The sequence below is a fragment of the Triturus cristatus genome, chromosome 4_1 (genome assembly GCF_964204655.1).
Source record: "Triturus cristatus chromosome 4_1, aTriCri1.1, whole genome shotgun sequence".
In the NCBI taxonomy this organism is placed as follows: domain Eukaryota; kingdom Metazoa; phylum Chordata; class Amphibia; order Caudata; family Salamandridae; genus Triturus; species Triturus cristatus.
The window spans coordinates 1,198,864,693-1,198,884,360 of NC_140585.1; the positions used below are offsets into that span (position 1 = coordinate 1,198,864,693).

At 43.1% G+C, this 19,668-nt stretch overlaps 1 protein-coding gene across 1 annotated transcript in view; it reads right to left on the reverse strand.

The window, feature by feature from the left end:
- Positions 1-3,219: 3,219 nt before the first annotated feature.
- The window catches only part of GALNT6 (polypeptide N-acetylgalactosaminyltransferase 6), a 245,689-nt gene continuing 229,240 nt past the window's right edge, over positions 3,220-19,668 (reverse strand). Inside the window, exons 9-11 of the mRNA XM_085654494.1 lie at positions 17,654-17,755; positions 14,521-14,679; positions 3,220-4,885 (exon numbers count right to left, since the gene is read on the reverse strand). Coding sequence (XP_085510620.1) covers positions 4,772-4,885; positions 14,521-14,679; positions 17,654-17,755 — 375 coding nt within the window. The 3' untranslated portion in view covers positions 3,220-4,771. The remainder of the gene's footprint in view (positions 4,886-14,520; positions 14,680-17,653; positions 17,756-19,668) is intronic.

Below are 19,668 nucleotides of genomic sequence, written 5' to 3' on the forward strand. Positions count from 1 at the left end.
TGTACAATCTCCTCTCCTATGAGACCATGCCTCCTGCCAACAGCCATCCCCAGCTACCACAATCGTTGTGGCTAAACCACACCGATTCCTGCATTAGACCCTCACGAATGAAATGAAAACCTCAATTACTAAATCCATGCAAAAACCACCCCACTCAGCAACTATACCCTGCACATACCCTCAACCCACTACTTGGCCACAGTAAATACGAGGCCACTCCACTGTGGTTATACCACACCTCTCACCTTTCACCCACATTTAAGGTTTTAAGAGTAGCTACAGTGTTCTATGTCACTAAGGGCGCCAGTTACCATTCAGGGACTTTATTTTAACAGCCTAACACATAGTAGGAGTGTTGGCTTGTTTCAGTTAAACCAATTTGAGCGGCTCCATTGCAGGCCTGGTTTTTCTCAAATTTCCTCAAGGTCTGTTTACATTTAATGACTCTAAATATAACTCGTTTAAACAATGTTCGGTTCCATGAGCCATGGACCTGGCCTTCCTGTAACTACATTGGACAAACCAGTACAAAAGTGTAGGATTACACTGAATTGTTAAGGGACATGGCTTGGTTTAACAACCTAGTGAGTAGAAAGAGTTAACCTCTCTACAATGAAAACAAGATAGTTATGTTAAAGGAAATATTCGGGGACATTATGTACATATGGACGCCAGAGATACAACGCTCTTTTGGACTGGTCACGTCCTCTTTGCCAGGTTAACCAAAGTAGAAACTTAACCACGGTACTAGAAATTAAGATTCAAGGCTGTGTTCAAAGTTTCAGCATACAGTCCACGAGGGTCCATATCACTTTCAGCAAAACATAACAATTTCAGGTTTTGAAGACAACATTCCAAAATAATTTTACCCGAAGCCTTCGATACTGGGTTGGGGACTTATTTAACAATCCTGCTTTCCACCCCCAAAACCTAATAGCGTGAAGGAAATTGTTTGCCAGCTATGCCGAGTTCAGCTTTATAAAATCTCATTTTAGTGCACATCTGGAAAATACACATCCATGACAGCTTTTATTTACACCTTGATTAGGCACCCTCTGCCACCACCACCCACCCACCCCCCGCCCCAAAAAATAGCTTCTTGTAATAATTTAAAGTACTCCACACAAATCAGAGTGTGACAAATGGGTCAAAGCAGCCCTTGCTTTTTCCCTTTTCACACTCTAGAGCAGTCAACAGGCAAATTGTTTTGTTCTTGGATAAAGTTCCTTCATTCTGAGAGAGAAAAAAAATGTATTCATAAACCAAAATCATAATTACACAAACCTATGATCAGCAATCGTTGCCCCTCCACCAAGTAGTAAGGAGACACCAATTGTTTAAACTCCGAAAATAAGCCTTTAAAATATTACCCCCTCTGAACCTTTCAAATCCCATTAACTTTCACCAATACTTGACTCCACGCCATATGATCAGGTCTTCTGAGGGGCTGTGTCAGGAGGGCCCCTAGTGAAAGTACCATCAACCAATCCGTATCTGCCACTAGAACTTTCAGTGACACCACTTAATTGGGAAGTTAGAACTCCTCTACAGCTTCCCCTTATCCCAGCATGCAATGCTTCAAAAGTCCCGATTTGTCCACCGCTGAACTAAAAAAATATATATTTATGTCACCTAGGATAAAATGTGTGCACCTGGTATTCGGACATTGGAAGTACAACAAAAATGATGAGCCACCATTAAGCTTCTCACCTTATGTTAAAAGGGGTTGTGTGAAACGTAAGCGCAGCAGAGAATCTGCTAATGCATGCTTACTTTCCACAAACTATTGTAGTGTGTAAAAGGCATATTGGAACCTGCATTACTGGACAACCATATCTCTTGAATTGTAACATCCCACAGTTGCAGCACAAGTGTCTGGTAGGGTCAATGGAGTCTAAACATTAGACGGGCCTACAAAACCAGACTTTGCCAAAAGAGTCCCGACACTGCCACACTGTTCAAATCATGCTCCACATACAAAGCTACAACGTTTATTTAGCTCATCTTTGTAAATGTTCTCTTTCGAAGAGAAATTCAAAAGCAAGCCAATTTCATTGCAACGAACTTCAGAGCAGGCCTCATTGAAAGCCAAGTAGAGCCTGGAAGCATGTGACCACGTGAGCTATGTCACCAATGTTTCAGGTTCTTGGCTTTGAATCCTATGAACCGTGCGAGTCCTTAAGCCAAACTGCCCTGCCAGGGCAAGATGATTGATATAATGATTTATCTAAACAGCATCCATGGTGTGCTGAGGATAGTGAACTGCAATAAGCCGTGGGCAAACCTAGCTAACTTTTCAGATCAGTTTTTTGATGGACATAAGTTGAATATCCATTGAAGTTCATTAAAATGGTACGGTTTGATTGTGGCGCCTCAAACCTCGTGCAAAAGATACATTTTCACAGAATAAACTGATGGTACCCGTGTTTTTCATCTCACAAGAGAGGAAAATAACCTATTGGGAAACTATAGTTAAATGCCTTAAAGTAGAGGTTGTGACTGGTAGTTGGTAGGCACATATTAATGGGTTAGCTCACATAAGGGTTAACCAAGGGGAGATACCTAGAGAACAAAAAACTTTAGGAAGTGAAAAAGAATGAAGCGCAAATAGTGACCATACCATATAGAAATATTTTTTCAAAATTCAATGAATCAACAAGGAATCACTGGCGAACTCTGCATGTGATTGATGCATCACTGGTTAATTAATACCATGGAGTGGTTCTTAAAGCCCAAGGAACCTCCCTGACGTCTTGAGGCCAATATAGAAGAATCTGCATTTCTCTTAATATCTCGTCTTAACCAGACATTATAGCATACCATTCCGTCTACTGACACAGACAAGACTGTTGTTTCTCATGATCATTTAAGAGGGGTACTAATTTCAGAATGGTTTGCTTAGCCATAGGTAAAAGTAGATGTTTATGCTAATAGGGGGCTGCCCTAGAAACTGCCCAAATAACCACTCATGGAGCCTTAAGAATGCAAGGATAGGTACATAACTTCACTCTGACTAAGCTGCAAATTCAGTTCTTGTCACCTAGCAAGAACAGAGTAGTGTTTGCAAATGTACTACAAACCATTCAATGATATGGTGGGTTAATCTCATATCTGCAGGAATGCCTGGTCTGCATGGTAAACCAGGTCAGAAAGTTTTGAAAGCATGATGAAATGCCATGTATGCCAACAAGGGAAAGAAAACGACACCATTTGCACGGGTTTAGCTATTTAAAAAATAGTGTGTTTTATGATTCGCTATCAAGTAGAAAAAGAACCAAGGGTTTTGCCTGCTGCAACAGGGGGAAGCAGCCATTTTCTCAAACAAACAAAACAAATTGATATTACTAGGTTTCACATTTGTGGGCACTTTCAAGTCTGTGGCCCCTACTGAGATAAAACGTGGAGAATCTCAACTCTATGAGATGATCTACAACCTAGTCTTTCTCTGACCTTCCCACAAACATAAGCTTCAGTTTCACTGTGTTGGCCACGCATATACCATTATCTCTCTCAGGGTTAGGCCAACATAAAATGTTCTCCCTCAAGGCTGGGTTCAGTTGCAACCTCCTCTCTCGTGGGCTTTGGCCAACACAGATCCCTTCTCAGTCAGAAGTGGGCTAACCTACAATATCTGGTTTCTAAGTGTTTGGCTAACGATCTTACTCTGGTTTGTACCGATAGAAGTACTCTTTTTGAGTTAGTCTGCCAAAACAACACATTACATCTGTTCAACATCTCTATGTTTAATGTCTTTTTCTTCTGCCTCTGTTCTATTTTTAGGTTGCCTTCAGCTGCCATATTCATTGCATTAGCCCACAAGTGGCCAGGTTGTCAGCTACGGTTCCAATGTTTTATGTAGCCCAGTTAATTGGAAAGTATCATGGTCGAGAATATTGCCCATTACTTCCCAGTGCCTCAGGCCGTACAAGCAGAGAGAGGCAAACCTAGTCTTAGCACTCTCTAACTTTTTCAAACATGCACCAGCTGTTTTACCTCAGCAACAGCCCTCACAGTGGTAGTATGCTGGTGTCCTTTGGATACACGAATTTAACTTTTTACAAATTGAAATGCTCTTTTTTGAAGGCCATGCCTCATGAAACAAAATCACAGTAGCTCGCACGCCTTTATTGCAGTTACTTCCGTTGCTGCCCAGGTAGGGGAATTCCCTTCTTAGCCTCTCCCACCCCCTTTCAAAAGCTCAGTGTAAGGCACCAGTCTGGTCGACTCCACAGTCAAGTCCAAGTGACTGGAATCCAGGCAGGCAATGTTGATTTGGCACAAAGCAAACCCAATTTGACAAAATCTGGAAGCACCCCAGTCGCAGGAGATGAGGTCATGTAAATGCTCTTCAAGGAGGCAACAGTAGGGTGGTCTTTATTGGCAGATTCGGAGCCTGGGATGGAAGGAAGAACTGACATATTCAGATCACCAGAAGACAGCAATAATCTCTTCCCAAGCTTTGTTCAGATCCAGAATCCCACAGGGCCCATATCTGCCCTTTCATTTCATGTGTTTTAAAGTATGAGCAGCATACGGATTTCTTGGCATTCCCTCTGCACCACTTTCATATAAAATTTAAGGCAAATGTGAAAAAAAATAAAACAGCTTATTAAAGTGTCTTTTAGCTTGTTTTTTTTCTTCAAAGGACAAGTCTAACTCAATGCCTTTCCTTCCTGAGTTTTAGTAGGTCCAAAAATGCTCTTCAAGAGCTGCTGATGGATGTGCAGTATTTGTGCAAGGGAAACTATCCCCTGTGTCTCCCTTTTCTTCCTTAGATGAAAGACCAGCGCTGGTGCAAATCGCCGGGATTGCAGGGCATCACCGATGGATGCTCTCCTCTTGATGACAGACACATGTCCATGGCCTCATTTTTTAACAAATGATCCTTAAAAGCAAAACATTAAAAAAATAGAATGTTAGTAAAATTGGAGAAAATCTATGGTAGAATGCACAGCTGAATGAACTTTCATAAATATGAGGACAGACACAGCAGACCTAACACATCACATGCAATAAACAATGTCTTTAGTTGTCTTCAGTGGACTCTGGTGCAATATGGACACCTTTTGTTGGGGCTTTTTTCAAAATATAAACATATACAAAAACACAGGGTTTTAGAGAGAGTTGTCCAGAAAGCCTTTATTTAACAACAAATCCCAACCCGCAATTTTATTGTCATATTTAATTTTCTAAACTTACTGATCACCTGGCAAGTCAATTCAATTCAATTCAATAGTTCTTTATTCGATGGTTAAAAATCATCATAAAAGATTACACAATTATACATTTAAGACAATATTAAATCAATTCATAGAACATTGAATGATACTATATATGTGCAAATAAATCATTGGTCACATACAAATCTCAGAAGTGGGTTGCCTATAACTAACACATTGCCAATTCTGCGGGCTTCCTGAGTGGAGCTACCCTCTAGAGACTCTGAGTCTAAATGCAAATTTTAAGAAACTTATCACTGCACATAAAGTCAATGGATCACTAGCCCTTTGTAGAAAAGTCAAGGCCTCCTTAGCCCGAGTGAATCTTTCCTTTTTCAAAATGCCTATCAAAAATCTACGTCTAGGGAGGCTATACATAGGACATAAAAGTACAAAATGAAGGGTGTCCTGCAGAGACCTATTGTCGCAGCCGCAGGGACCCTTCTGCTCAATAGACCTGTTAAAACCAGCTGGTTCAGCCAATAAATAAGGTAAAAAATTGAGCCTAAAACGTGCCATTAAAAACCTCTCTTGGGCATTATAAAGGACACACAGATATGGTTCCAACCCACTAGTCGTTACAAGCAAGCTATGGGCGCTCACCGAGGGTTTAGTCTCTTCTAGTGTGCTCCTATCTGCTGCTCTAAGTTCCAGGAAGCTTCTCTTTAGTTTTAACTTATCCTGTGCTGTGATCGATGAAGGGTTAAGAAACATCTCTGGATAACCCATGTTTTCCAAAGTATTCTTGATATAGCTGATCCATGGGATTTTCAAATATTTGTCTCTTCCCCGGCAATCTTGCATGATCATCCTACTCAGTGCTGCTTCAGGATTCGTCCATAGTTTAAGCCAGGCCAAAATTGGTCTGAACTTGATCAGATCCTCTATATAGGGTCTTCCAAGTTCTTTATGGGCAATAACAGCTGGCGTACAATTGGGGGCGTTCAATATCGAACGAAATATTTTGTTTTCTTCCCTTTGTATACCATCCAAGTTTATAAAACCCCAAACTTCTGAACCATACATAGTTTTTGGGCAACACATTGAACCATACAAATTTGTTGTTTGTTCTGGGCTCCAACGGCCAACTTTTCTCCCATAACCGGAGATTGCACCAAAAGATGCAACCAGTTTTCCACTTCTTTCTTGTGCAAGGGATGTGAATTTTAAGGAATCGTCAAATAGCACCCCTAAATAAGAGAATGTTTGCACCCTTTCAAGAGTATGGGTACCAATCCTATAGGTGAAGCCGGTCAATGGCCTATGGCCTGCTGTCATAACATGTGATTTTTTTAGATTGACAGACAGGTCAATTGTCTCCATGAATTTAACGAACCCATCGATGAGGATCTGCAGACTCTTGGGGGTCCGTGCCAACAGAACCGCATCGTCTGCATACAGCAGCACTGGGATATTACGAGACCCAACCCTTGGGCAATCTACTTTTAAATTATTGAGGGATTGTTCCAGATTATTAATGTACAGCGAAAACAAAAAAGGGGCTAAGATGCATCCCTGCCTCACTCCACTTGTGCATCCAAAAGATTCAGTCAGACCCCCATCTTTGTTATACCGTACCCTAGCCGAGGTATCGCTATGTAATTCCCTCAAAATGCGGATTAACCCAGGGTCAATTCCAAGCTGACTCATCATGGCCCATAACTTCTTCCTGTTGACATGGTCAAATGCAGCGGCCAAGTCCATGAACCCCAGGTACATGGCTTCGTTGCTGGTCTTGGTGTACTTTGCTACCAGCATATATAGGTTCAGGCATTGATCGCTGGTTGACCTGCCAGTCCTAAATCCGTACTGGACATCTGAGATTATATTATTGTCCTCAGCCCACTCGGTCAATCGGGTCAAGACTACCCTACCCAAAATTTTAGCAGTACGTCTATCAAAGAGATAGGCCGATAACATTGAGGGTCATCCTTACTCCCTTTTTTGAAAATAGGGACTATAATGGCCGTTGACCATGATCGTGGCAAAACGGTCATTATAGCAGCGTTCAGCACTCTAGTGACAATAGGTGCCCAAAGATCCACTTGACTTAAAAATAAATCTGGGGGGATCCCATCTGGGCCCGGGGCTTTGTTCTTGGTAAGTCCCTCAATACCCAATCTAATCTCTTCCAGAGAAAATGCCACTTGATTACTCGTGATGATCGTCCCCTTCTCCTGTAATGAAGTATCTTTCCCATGGTTGTATAGCCCCTCAAAATGGGCAATCCATTGTTCGGGGAGGATATTTGAGGCAATCTCCGGGGCATTATTGTCTTGAAAATAAGGAGAGTTTATTAATCTCCAAAATTCGGTGATGTCCCTGTTTTCAGATGCCTCCCTCAGAGCCGCCCAAGCTTCCACCTGGAGCGTGACTTTCCGTCTTTTTAGCTCCTTCCTATAAGCTAGCCTGCATGTTTTAACTACAGCCTGGTCCCTCGGATTGCTACTCAAGGCCATTTTTAGGTTCTTCAGTGCTCGTGTGCAACCCCTGTCAAACCATTTTGGTGAATCTGAATGAGGTTTCTTAGGGGCCTTGGCCAACAATAATTCGTTCACCAAACGCGTTATTTGGTCGAACGCTTTTATAAGGCAAGCCCCAGCCACCAGCGGATCTAAGCACTCGTCGATGAAAGACTTGCCTTTTTCCATCAGGGTATTATAGAATCTGGGCCCATCTACCACTTAAGCCTTCTGCCCTGTGCCGTCACAGTTTCCATAAAAGTGCCATCCACTGACTTAGTTTTTTGCTGTCCTTGGAGCAAGAGCTCCATTACCAGAGGATTGTGATCGCTAAAAGGGCTCCACTCGATGTCTACCTTGGTAATGCGACTTTTTAGGCCTCTCGAGACAAATATGTAATCTATATAGGACGAACACCCTCTCCCCTTAAAGGTCGGGGGGAGAGTTCCGTCCGGTCCCAGGGTGATCCTGTCGACTGTATGCTCGAGGTCAAAGGAGTGGATCAACTTACCCCATTCCAGGCCACTTGACGAGTGGCTAAAATGGGGACCCTTTTCTATGGGGCATTTAGACCAGTTAGCACTAAAGGGGAACAGGCCAGGACATAGATGGCAATTCAAGTCACCCATTACTAATAACAGAGGGGCCAAAGCTCCCTGTGCGATGGCAAGTTCATATTTCAACCTGGCATCCAACTCCTTCAGAGTAGAAAGATCACTTTCCGAGGCGTTGGCATTGTACACATTGAACAAAACAAGGCCCAACCCTTTGTTTCTAAACCTAAGGGCCTGTATGTTCCATGTGAACCAATCCACCTTAGACCATTTGCCTTCTATACTTAGGTCAATATATGTAAGCCGGCCTCCCTTGGCCCTGCCTGATAGGGTTTTCTGGGCGGGTACGAAGAAGCATTTGTAACCGGCTATTTGGTAGTGAGTGTTATCAGTAGCCCAGGTTTCCTGCAGACAGATGATATGGAAAGGCGTCATAAACTGCTGCCATTCCTTTTTCTTAAATTTTCCTGCAATACCTGCAATGTTCCACGAGATAATTCTCAAGCCCTCTTTTTCGATGGTAACGGGCCCTACCGCTACCAGTTCTTGATTAATAATAAGTCCCCCCCCCCCCGTTTTCCTTACCAAGGGATTGGATCTGTGAGTCACTAGCTTGGTTTCTTCGCTTGGTCGCTAAAGTGACTGACTCAGGGGGTATATGTGCGCAACCCACACCCGGAGTATCTAATGCTCCTTGGGTTTTTGCTAAGATCCTAGACCTCTCCCCCCCAAGTGCTGGTTGCCCTTCTTCCATGGGTAAACCATATCCCGAAGAAACTTCATCTAGCAGGCCTATATGATCCATGTCAGCCTGTGCTAAAGAAGAGTGAGAATTGCAAAGTCAATCAATCTCCTCTAGTGACCTTAATGGGGCGAACCTATTTACCCAGGACTGGTGTCCTCCATCCCAGACCCCCGTAGCTTGATGGGCAAAATTCAAACCTCTGTTTAACCTAGGGTGTCGTCCCTCGGCATGTCTCCACCCATGATGCTGTCCCTCATTAAGTACCTGTTGCTTTGAATAAAAGAAACTAAGTGGCAGGGGCCATATACTTGTCATACTTCCCGAGGGTCCCAAACTCAAAATATGCTCGACCACCCTGCTGTCCCTAAAATTGGCAATGATGCAGTTTCCCTCGATATTTTTTGGGCTCCTCCCTATCCAGTTCACTCGTCTAACCAAAAGGATTTCCCCAACCTGGTTGTTGGCAATAGGTTTATTCTGGTTAAGCCAGAAGATGAGTTTATTTTTTAACTCCTCTTGGGATTCTTTCTGTGTTTCTTTAAGTTCTGGAACCCCTGCAAACACAACAACCAACGGACAAGCCTCAGGTGGAAGGTTTATCGTGGGGAGTTGCTTATGTATAGGGAAGGGACTCTTTTCGTGGGCAGCTACATCATTTAAGGGGCCGGCCAAAGGCTGAGACTGTGCGTCTACATTCTGTTTTCCTGGTCCTTTATCCGAGCGCCGTTTGCTCTCACTAGCAGTGTCATTACTAGCCACTTGTCCGTGAGAGATGGGAGGCTCATGAATTTGTGCTAAAATTGTATGTGTGTTTCTACTCTCATTGGCATTAGTCACCTTTTTAGTGACTGGGTGGGTCACTCGGGGGCTAGTGTGAGTACTTGGGGCACCTGCCAGGGGGTCTTTAGACACTCTGTTTTTTATCTCACTTAATATTTTGTCTAGTCTACTTGTGACCGGCTTTAATTGATTAATAATCAATAATTCGATCTGGGCCTGAAGGTCTAACATGATCTTATTTAACCAAATTGGAGCATCTGTCTGGGGACTTGTCTGGGTGGCACGCTCAATCCCGCAGGAGTTTCTATTAGTTGGGTTAGTAAGCGGGGCTACACTATTAGTGATCTTTCGCTTTTTAGGGGCGCATTTCTTTTTTATGCGTGTAGCAGTGCGTTTAGTATGACCTGCCTCCTTCTTATTACTGGTGAACGTGGGTTGGGCACATGGGATGTCCCTCTCACTAGTATCTAGAGTGCTGGGGGGTGAGATGAGTAAAATCTCCTGCTCCTGGTCTCGTGTTCTTTCGACAAGGTCAGGGTCAGTATCAGGGGTTAAAGAGAGACGCCTCTCGGTTCGCTCGATTTCACTGGATACAGCCCCCAGCGCTCTTTTTAACATCCGGTCAATAGCCGTGGGCTGCATTATGACTGGAAAAACCGAGCTATTGGCTTCTTTCTGTGCCTGGGAGGCATTGACAATACAACGCTTAGGTCTTAATAACCGTGTCTGAGTTTTACCGGCCATACTTCCCCCAGCTACAGGTCAGTATCTTATACGAATATTGTGGATAGTTTTGATCTCCCGCCTTTTGCAGCACAAACTCTAAGCCACACTTAAAATTAACAAGTCCTGCTGCCACACCCCGGGCGCTGAAAGAGTCACAGTGATAAAGGTTATAATATGACCAGCAATGTTCACAATGTCTCAATTGGCATTACTCACAATGAGATGTCCAGGGCGAATGGTCAATAGAGTGGCCCAGCCCGGCCTCTTCTGGCCCCTGACGGCCCGCCCTCTGCCCGGGCTCAGCCCGGCGACGCCCGCGCGCGTCCCGCGACGCGTGGGGAGCCTCGACTGAAGTAGCGCCTCCGGGTGCGCTTTCTGCCGGATGTGGGCGGGTCACTGAATGGCTGCTGGGGGCTGTAGTCCTCCTCCACGGCAGCCTCGGTGCAACAGGAGGCGGCGAGGGAGACTACCAGCGACTCTGCCCCCAAGCCCTAGAGCCAGGTGAGAACTGCTGCGTGGCGCTGTGTTGGCTGTGGCTCAAGGTACGGTCCCCCCGCTCCACCGGGGGAGCCTCGACTGAAGTAGCGCCTCCGGGCGCGCTTCCCGCCGGATGTGGGCGGGTCACTGAATGGCTGCTGGGGGCTGTAGTCCTCCTCCACGGCAGCCTCGGTGCAACATGAGGCGGCGAGGGAGACTACCAGCGACTCTGCCCCCAAGCCCTAGAGCCAGGTGAGAACTGCTGCGTGGCGCTGTGTTGGCTGTGGCTCAAGGTACGGTCCCCCCCTGGCAAGTCAGTGGAAAGAGATCTTAGGACCAGCATGGTATCATGAAGCACTGTGAAATGCCTTAAATTCGTGCCCACTCTTAAAATCAACCCATCAGAAAAATTATCATTTCATGGTGGACACATGCCTTTCATAAATTAAAAACAGACGGGGTGATGGGAGTTTTCTTACATTAAAAAGTGATTAAACTATTAAGCATCACTACTAAAATGTAAGAGGCCAGTATTCAAGGCAGAAATGGACTATTTAAAGCCTCAGATTGTGGGTTCTAATAACCCAGGGAATGAGGTAAAATTGATAAAGGTGTATCCTTGGTCTTAGACATTGCTTAGTATTATCCTTTCAACGGATCCCTGTAGCGCAAAGATTGAGAGTGGTTTAACAATTAGTGAAGTCCTTACCACCAACTAGCTGATCAAAACACTCCCTATGCAATGATATTTCCAAGCAAGTTCTTGCAACAAAAGCCCATTTCTCTTTAGTGATTGGTACATGCAGGGTTCAGCTTCTGAGCATACTGTAGTGCCTAAACAGTGCTCAAAAAGAGGGTTAATTTTAGGTTCGCCTGTTTTATTCCCAAAAAGCCCAGGGTGCCCTAGTTTGTGCTCTTGCAATATTTGTGTTCATGATTGGGCTTGCTGGACCCTGGTGAGATGGTCTACCAGCTACATATATTACTTGAGGGGAGTCACTGCTTTTAAATGGGACGTCAGACTTTAAGACTTATGGAAGTGCTGCGACAAGAGGGCTCTGCAGGTGGAGCAAGAAAGTTAACTTCAGTACAAAGGAAGGCTGGCTTACAATTAATAGGCTTTCAGCTTTCAATTCCTTTGATCAAAATATCCGCAATAGCAATTGGATCAACACGTGGTGAAATGAACAGTCTTAAAAAGTACATTCAATTTCTTTTTAATGAGACAGGAAAAGATTAAATGAGACAGTTTTCCTTCTAGACAGTCACAATTACACCTGGGGTGCTCTCGAAGGCCCACCATCTGGCCTAAATGTTTCTAATGCCAATAAGTCTACATAGGGTCAGCTGTCCCAAGATCGTGGTCAGCGATGTCAACAGTAGACAGTAGACCTATTGCACCTAGGGTCTGCTGGATGCCCAGAGGGAGTCAAAGGTTAGGTCGGCTCTTCAAATAAGGTGCAGCACTACGTTAGAGGTAAAGCTATGATTTAACTGGAGTAGAAGTGTTTTCTAGCTCCTGGGTAGTACCAATATGCATTGGGAACACTTCTGATGATAAGGACAAGTTGATGCTACCAGTCCAATTGCGAGCATTAAATATCTTGGTGTTGTTTGTGATTAAATCGAATTACCATGCATTCAATCAGTTTCCTAAAAGGTTCTTGTGTTGGATATTTAACATCAATAAATGCTACTACAAGAAGTCGAGGCATCTTAAATTAAAGATAGTGGGTCGATGTATCTAAATATTTGAAAAAATATAAATGGAAGGGACAAAACAAAGCAAGTTAAACTATTAGGGATGGTGGCAAGGCGGTCACGTAAATGCATTAAAGAAATCAAAGAATTTGTTAGCAGGCGAACAGTTAATTTCGGAGTTGCATGCATTATTTTGAAAATGCTCCATGATAACTTCCTAAGGTCCCGCAAGTTTACTCAATACGTTCGATGTAAGTGTGAAAAGGCAATACACGGTGCCAGATTTTACAGAGAGAGAAAGAGTAAAACGGGAGCGAGTAAGCAAGCTAGACAATAAGAGCAAAGAGAAAAATAAAAAATGCGAAAGTTAGGTAGTTCAAGGAAATAAGTATAACAATTTTGCTTGGAAAAAAAAGAAGATACAATGTGATTAGAAAAAAAAGCACAATTGAGAAAAGTGAGAAAGTGATGAAGAGAAAGTTCGAGAAAGAGTGAAAATGAAACCAATCGAAAGACTAAAATAAGGCTAAGAGAAATGAGGGCAAATATTAATTCAGAGAAACTAAGGATAAAGGAAGAGAGTGTGAGAAAAACAGTGAGTGGAAGTGAAAGATATATGGAGATAGCAAGAGAATTGAAAATGAAAAAAATATTACAAAGTTACATTGAAAAAAGTGGTAGCGAAATTGAAAAGTGTGAAAAAGCCAGAGAAAGACAGATGAGAGAGCAAAAAAGACAAGGTGAAAGAAAAAGAGGCAGTTAAAAAGAAAAGTGAAAGCAAGTATTGGTGAGAGAAAGCAAGAGAAAGTGGAAGTGAGTTAAATTAAAAGGGAGGGATAGAAGGTGACTGGGAAAGACAAAGTGTGAGAGAAAGACTGTGATCTAAAGTGATGGGGAAACAAAAAAGATTGTGGGTGAAAGAAAGAGCTAGAGGTAGTGAAAGGGAGAAAAAGAGAAAGTTAACCTTTGTGCTTGCAAGAAAAAGAAAGAGAGAGATAGAGGGCGTTGCTGGACATTCTGACGCTGCCATTTTGCCGATGGGCTGCTTTCAGAGTAGGATGGGCTGTCATGACCATTTTAACACCACTCTAGATGCGGCTTCGTGCAGAATGGGGCTTACTTAAACATTTTACCAGGGCTGGTTTGGGTTTTCTGCCTGGTACTGCTAAGCAAAAGCGTGTGTGAGAAAGCACGAGAGAGGTTTAATATTTACATCGAAATCTTTGGGTTTGAAGTAGGAAATAGCCTCTCCCCTTAGCAGATAAGACATGGAACAAGGTTATTGCCTAGAAAGGTGATATAAAGGCATCGTCTGCGTTCTGCATATTTTTCTCTTCTTTTACTGGCTTGTGAGTTTGTAAATTATTCTGATTCTATTTCATCGATTGTCTTCTGATCTGTCACAGCACCAAGAAACAGTTTTTGACATTTTTCAATAAAAATGTATGGTAGCCAGGTATGGGAGACAAAAAGGTCTCACTAACAATCTTTCGTAAGTAATTTATTCGATCAATATATGATAATTTACTTCACCAAGTAAAAACATACTCGTAAAATGCAATTCTAAAATAAACATTTTACAGCATCATTATTATAAAAACTACTATACAAAAATAAAAATACTTTTTACTACTTCTTTAATATAAAAAAAGACAATTGCAGTAGTTTCCACACTACTTAATAGTCATAGAAACAGTAGTTCTAGTGGGTAGCTAAGGCTTTAGTCCTAATACACCAGGCAAAAAGCAAGTACGTTTTTATAGAAAACACCAGCATACACAAGTAAAACCACTTAAATGAACAACACATGATTGGGGGGAGGACGCTGTACTCCTCCTGACACCCCTTGAGCTTACCCTCGTCATCTGCCACTCCTCCATTCCGCTTACAGATGTGCCTTTCCCTCGAAACTGGCATTCAGTGAGCTCGACGGGCGCCGTGGAGCGCGGCGCGCGCAGGCACAGCTGCTTGGCGATGTTGTGTCGCAGTTCTCTGTGAGTGCTGTACTCGAAGTACTGCAAGAGAGGCGGGAAAAACCTCAGTACAGATCAGTGCAAGAGACAGTTCTACCAATCCCCTTAAACTGTGAGGGTGACTTAGAGGACGGCTGACTAAATCAAGCAATACCACTTGGCATAGAAATTATGATTTTAAAAAATCTGTCTCAGTAGCACCTTCATTCACCAGCTTAAAAAACATTCCTTTCAGAAACAGTTTTATGAATATTACAAGAAAGTAGAGCCCTAAACTTTAAGGTCTACAAACTGAAGTAATCTTATTTTTTTAAAATACTGGTTGTTTTTCCTGGTACCAAACATTTCACTTCATTGGCATTTCAGAGTGTACACACTTACAAGACATTTATTGTGATTTGCTATTTGAGGCTTGCTGTACAGTGTTTTATATGTTATCTTAGTCCATGCTCAGTTTGTATAGACAAAAACCAAGTGTAGGGACCTACAGTTTACTTAGGCCTCCATCGCTGGCCCTGCTGAATGCTGGGGTTGCCGAATACCAGGACCAGTTAGTCTTCCACCAATGTCTATTTCTTCCACGACACCACACTTCCTGTCTCTTGATCTAATTCTTCTTTGTATAGTTTCATCTCTGCTTTCCTCCCTTTCCCCCCCAACATAATCATTATTTTTCAGAAAAATAAGTAGTGCATCAGACAATCATTTTTCATTGTCATCAGTGCCATAGTACTCAAATAGTATCAGTACGCCTTCAATACGTTTAATCAATTTGCTGCTCTTTCACCAATGTTATGATGTGTCATTTTGGACAAATTTGTTGTCACTGGTATTGTTTGGAAAAACACTAGTAAACAGAGTCCCTGTGGTTAGCATCAAATAGATAACGTCTCTGTTAATTTCTCTGCTGAAGTTCTAATGGCGCTGTGTTTATAGGTTTGTACTGGTTGACCTGCAATGCATAGTAATCACCTTAGATCCCGTTCGAATACTTGCCTGTCCCGTATTTTGTGGCCCTTTCCACGTTTCAGCAGTCTGATCATCTATTACCTGTGTCACTGCCTACAAATCTAGATATCACCATGTCCCACGTCTATGCAAAGTCAGGTTTCTTCGCCCCTCTCTTGGTTCCACATGTAGACGATGATCTCAAAGTCTGTCCATCTTATCACATCCATCTCTTGCTTTCCAGTTCATTGCTATCTGCAATTTGGCTAATATTAGCCCTAGGTCTATAAATCTTTTAGAGACCATTTTAGTCTTGGAGCACGAGTTGGCCCAGGAGGCAGAAGTCAAGTGTACAGTCAAACTGCCTTTCCCAATATGTTTTCAAGTTTGCCCAGTTCCAGAACATATGACAGAAGTCTGAGACTTCACACCCACATCTAGAGCATTGTGCTGATATCCCTGACCAAGCCAGAACCTAGTGATTCTCTTGAGTGTGATGGATGTTCCATGCAAGTAAATGAAGTGAATCAATATAATGTGGGTATTTCTGGACATCCTTGTGGAGTTATTTAGAATATGCACCCAGTCTTCATCACCTAGGACCTTACCTTGGCCCATTTCACCTGCAGGCTAACCAATATTCGCTTGTCTTGATCATGGAGTGCTCGATGTAATAGACCGCTCTAGTTCTTCCAGTAGTTGTGCAGACTACATGAAGCCCTTTATGTGTGGGTGGTTCATCATCGCTTGTCCCAAATATCTCTCAGATTATGGCATTCAGCAAACTCTATAGCTGTGTCCAGTTTGTATCTCTACGTGCCTGGTTAGTCTTGGAATTCCCATATGGCACCTCCTTCATAGATGTTACCCATCCTTGTAAGCCTGTTTTTTTTCACAATGCAGCAAACACTTCCAATTCCCTCTATGTTGTAGTGCAATTAATCCAATTAGTGGAACTCTAACTGTGTACAATGCCCATGTGGGTGTTCTTGCAGGCAGCACATCCAGCAATATTTGAGAACTCCCAATAGTCTCAACAGCTGTCCCTCTTTTAAGTCTGAGGAGTAAATTCTGTCAATACCAGCAGTCTGTGCCCATGACTGTTTCTCTGTTCACCTGTCCATCCAGCCATCCATCCATTAATTTGATTGTTCATTGCCGCTGCACTCCTAGATAATATAGTTTGTAAGCTGGACTCGGAGTTCTCCATCTGCAGCTGGGTGCTGGAGTTTGGACAAAGCCACCCTGCGCCGTTCAGCAAACTAAATTTAGTGTCTAAATACAGTGTCTAAATCCCTGATGATTTCTAAGGATTCACACGTAGATCTGCAAAGTAGTACTGTAAACGTGGCAATGGAACCACCTTGGATAGTATAAACTTCCTTGCTGTTGACCAGGGCAACGTTTTCCAAAACGCAAGCCCATCTCACAATACTTCAGTTGCAGGTCTTAAATTTTCTGTCTAAGTCTCCGTGGGTTTGTACCGCAAGATAGCAAAGTGTCCAGGCCTCTCATTTCACTCTGTGTCAGCCAGGGTAGTAACCTATTATTGCTCTGCAATTGACTCTTGTGCACTGTCTGCCTATTTGCTGCTCCTTGCCCAGGCAGCACAGAGCACTTACTCCATCCTCCATTGTAAACAGGATTGCTCATTTTTCTTTGTGAGTTTTCAAAGCTCTGGTTTGTGCCACAGCTAACCAAGCACTTCCATGGGGGTCCCTCATCAATGTAATTCCTACCATTTTATCCTTGCTAGACCTAGGCCCATGGATTTTGGGGGCTTTGGTACCAAACGTCAGGAGGTCCTGCTCTAGTGTTTTGGCAGCACGATCACCTCATTCAAAATACAATATTCTCTTTGTGAAAACATCACAGAAGTGGGCTAGGCCTTCTTTGATGATGCATATCTAGACAATTTCCAGGGTGGCACCGGACAAGTTTGTGGCCCAGGAGTCATAGGCTGCCCCTGCCCTGGTCACAGCCATGTCTGACCACATCCCAGCTCACCCAACAAGGATAAACATTTAGTGGTTTTATTGCTCGACCCCACTCACTATTCCCTACGTACCTGATTGCCTCCCATTCCATGACAGGGGTACATGATGAGTGGTTTCCCTCCGTGATTGTTTTCACCAACATCAAGGCAGTTTTGAGTTCCTTCATTTTTAACCTGCACGAGAAAGAAGCAAACGCCAAAGATATTAACAGCAAATTTCGGCAGAGCCACGCGTCCAACATTCATTTGCTAGAGGTGATCAAGTTACATTTAACTTGGAGGGTAACGTAATGCATAGAGAACAAAATGGCTTCAGTGGCCTTGTTACCAAAGCAGACCATGTACAGTAGACATAGATGTTATGTTAAAATAATTTTATAATGCACACAGCTACCCAAAAAGGGTTTCCCAGCGCAGGACTAAAGGGCAAAGGAAGAGAAAAATCAAAAGTTTATTGATTAAATAACCAGGTTTTTAGTAATTTGCGAAAATTTGTGTATAAGGTTTCTCTGTGAATCATTATGGGGAGAGAATTTCATAAGAGTGGGCCAAGATAGGAAAAGGAACGACCACCCATTCTTGCAAGCTTGACCCTAGGGACCACAAATTTTTCCTGAGTGGTGGATCGTAACAAGCAAGAAGGTTGGTAAGGACGGACTAACTTTTGCAGGTAGTGGGGGGCAGTGCCTGTCTTGATCTTGAACATATTGTTCAGAGCTTTAAATTTAGTTCGATTTTACACTCTGAGCCAATGAAGATCTCTCAAGGCAGTAGTGGTGGAAGTCATTCTTGGAAGTTTGCAGAGCAATCTTGCGGCCGAATTCTGAACCACCTGAAGCTTGCGTACTACATTCCTATTTGCGCCCAAGAAAAGAATATTTCCGTAATCCAGTCTAGATGTTACAAGTGCCTGGACAACTGTCTTTTGGGTAGCACTAGGGAGCATCCAAATGATTTTCTTCAGCTATTTCAATATGGTGAAGCAGGTGGCAGCCGTTTTTACCGCATGTTGTTTCATAGAAAGATTACTATCCATGATAAATCCTAGGTTGCGGACTTGAGAGGAGGGCACATGATGAGGACCCATTACAGTGGGCCAGTGTTGGGGGCCCCATAGGTCTTTGTTTCCCCTAAAATAAGGACCTAGGTTTATTCGCCATTAAGCTTGAGTAGATTGCTTTGCATCCAAGATGCAATCTTACTCAAGCCAGTTTGAAGAGTGGAAGGGCCTGACAGCTTTTCTGCTGAAAGGGAAAAGATTATTTGGGTGTCATCAGCGTACAAAAAGAGAGACAGCCCAGCCTCTTTTGCAATTGCTGCCAAAGGTTGCACATAAATATTGAACAGAAGAGGACTAAGGATGGACCCCTGAGGCACGCCATAAGGGGAAGAATGGGTTTTAGACGTGGCTCTAGAGGAAAAAACTTGAAAAGTCCGCCTGGATAGAAAAGAGGACAACCACCCAAGTGCCATACCAGTAACACCAAGAGACTGCAAAGATTTTATTAACACGGTATGAGAGACCGTGTCAAATGCAGCACTCAAGTCCAACAATACAAGGGCTGCTGTGTTACCTTTATCTAAGTGTTGCTGCAACATTTCAGTAACACCAAGAAGAGTTGTTTCAGTCGACAAGCCTGCACGAAAGCCAGACTGGGATGAATGTAAAAAATTAGAAGATTCGACAAACTCAGTAAGCTGTAGATTAACGTGTTTCTCTAAAATCTTGGAAAAGATAGGGAGTAAAGAGATGGGCCTAAAATTAGAAGGCTGAGAAGGGTCAGCATTGGCCTTTTTCAGGAGTGGTAGGACCATGGCATGTTTCCAATCAGGCGGAACCATGGTCTCTTGGAGTGATGCATTAAGTAGCCTCATAATGTTTTCCAAAGATGGCAACTCAAATTGTTGAAGTACAAAAGCCGGAAGGAGATCACAAGGGGACCCTGACTTAAGACTGTTTAAAATCTTTATAGAGAATCAATATTGAGAGGAGACCACGTTTCGTTGTCAGTTTGTCCAAAGAAATAGGCTCAGACTCCGGGGCTAACTGAGTAGGCACTAGTGGCCTAGTTTTATCTGTTGCATTG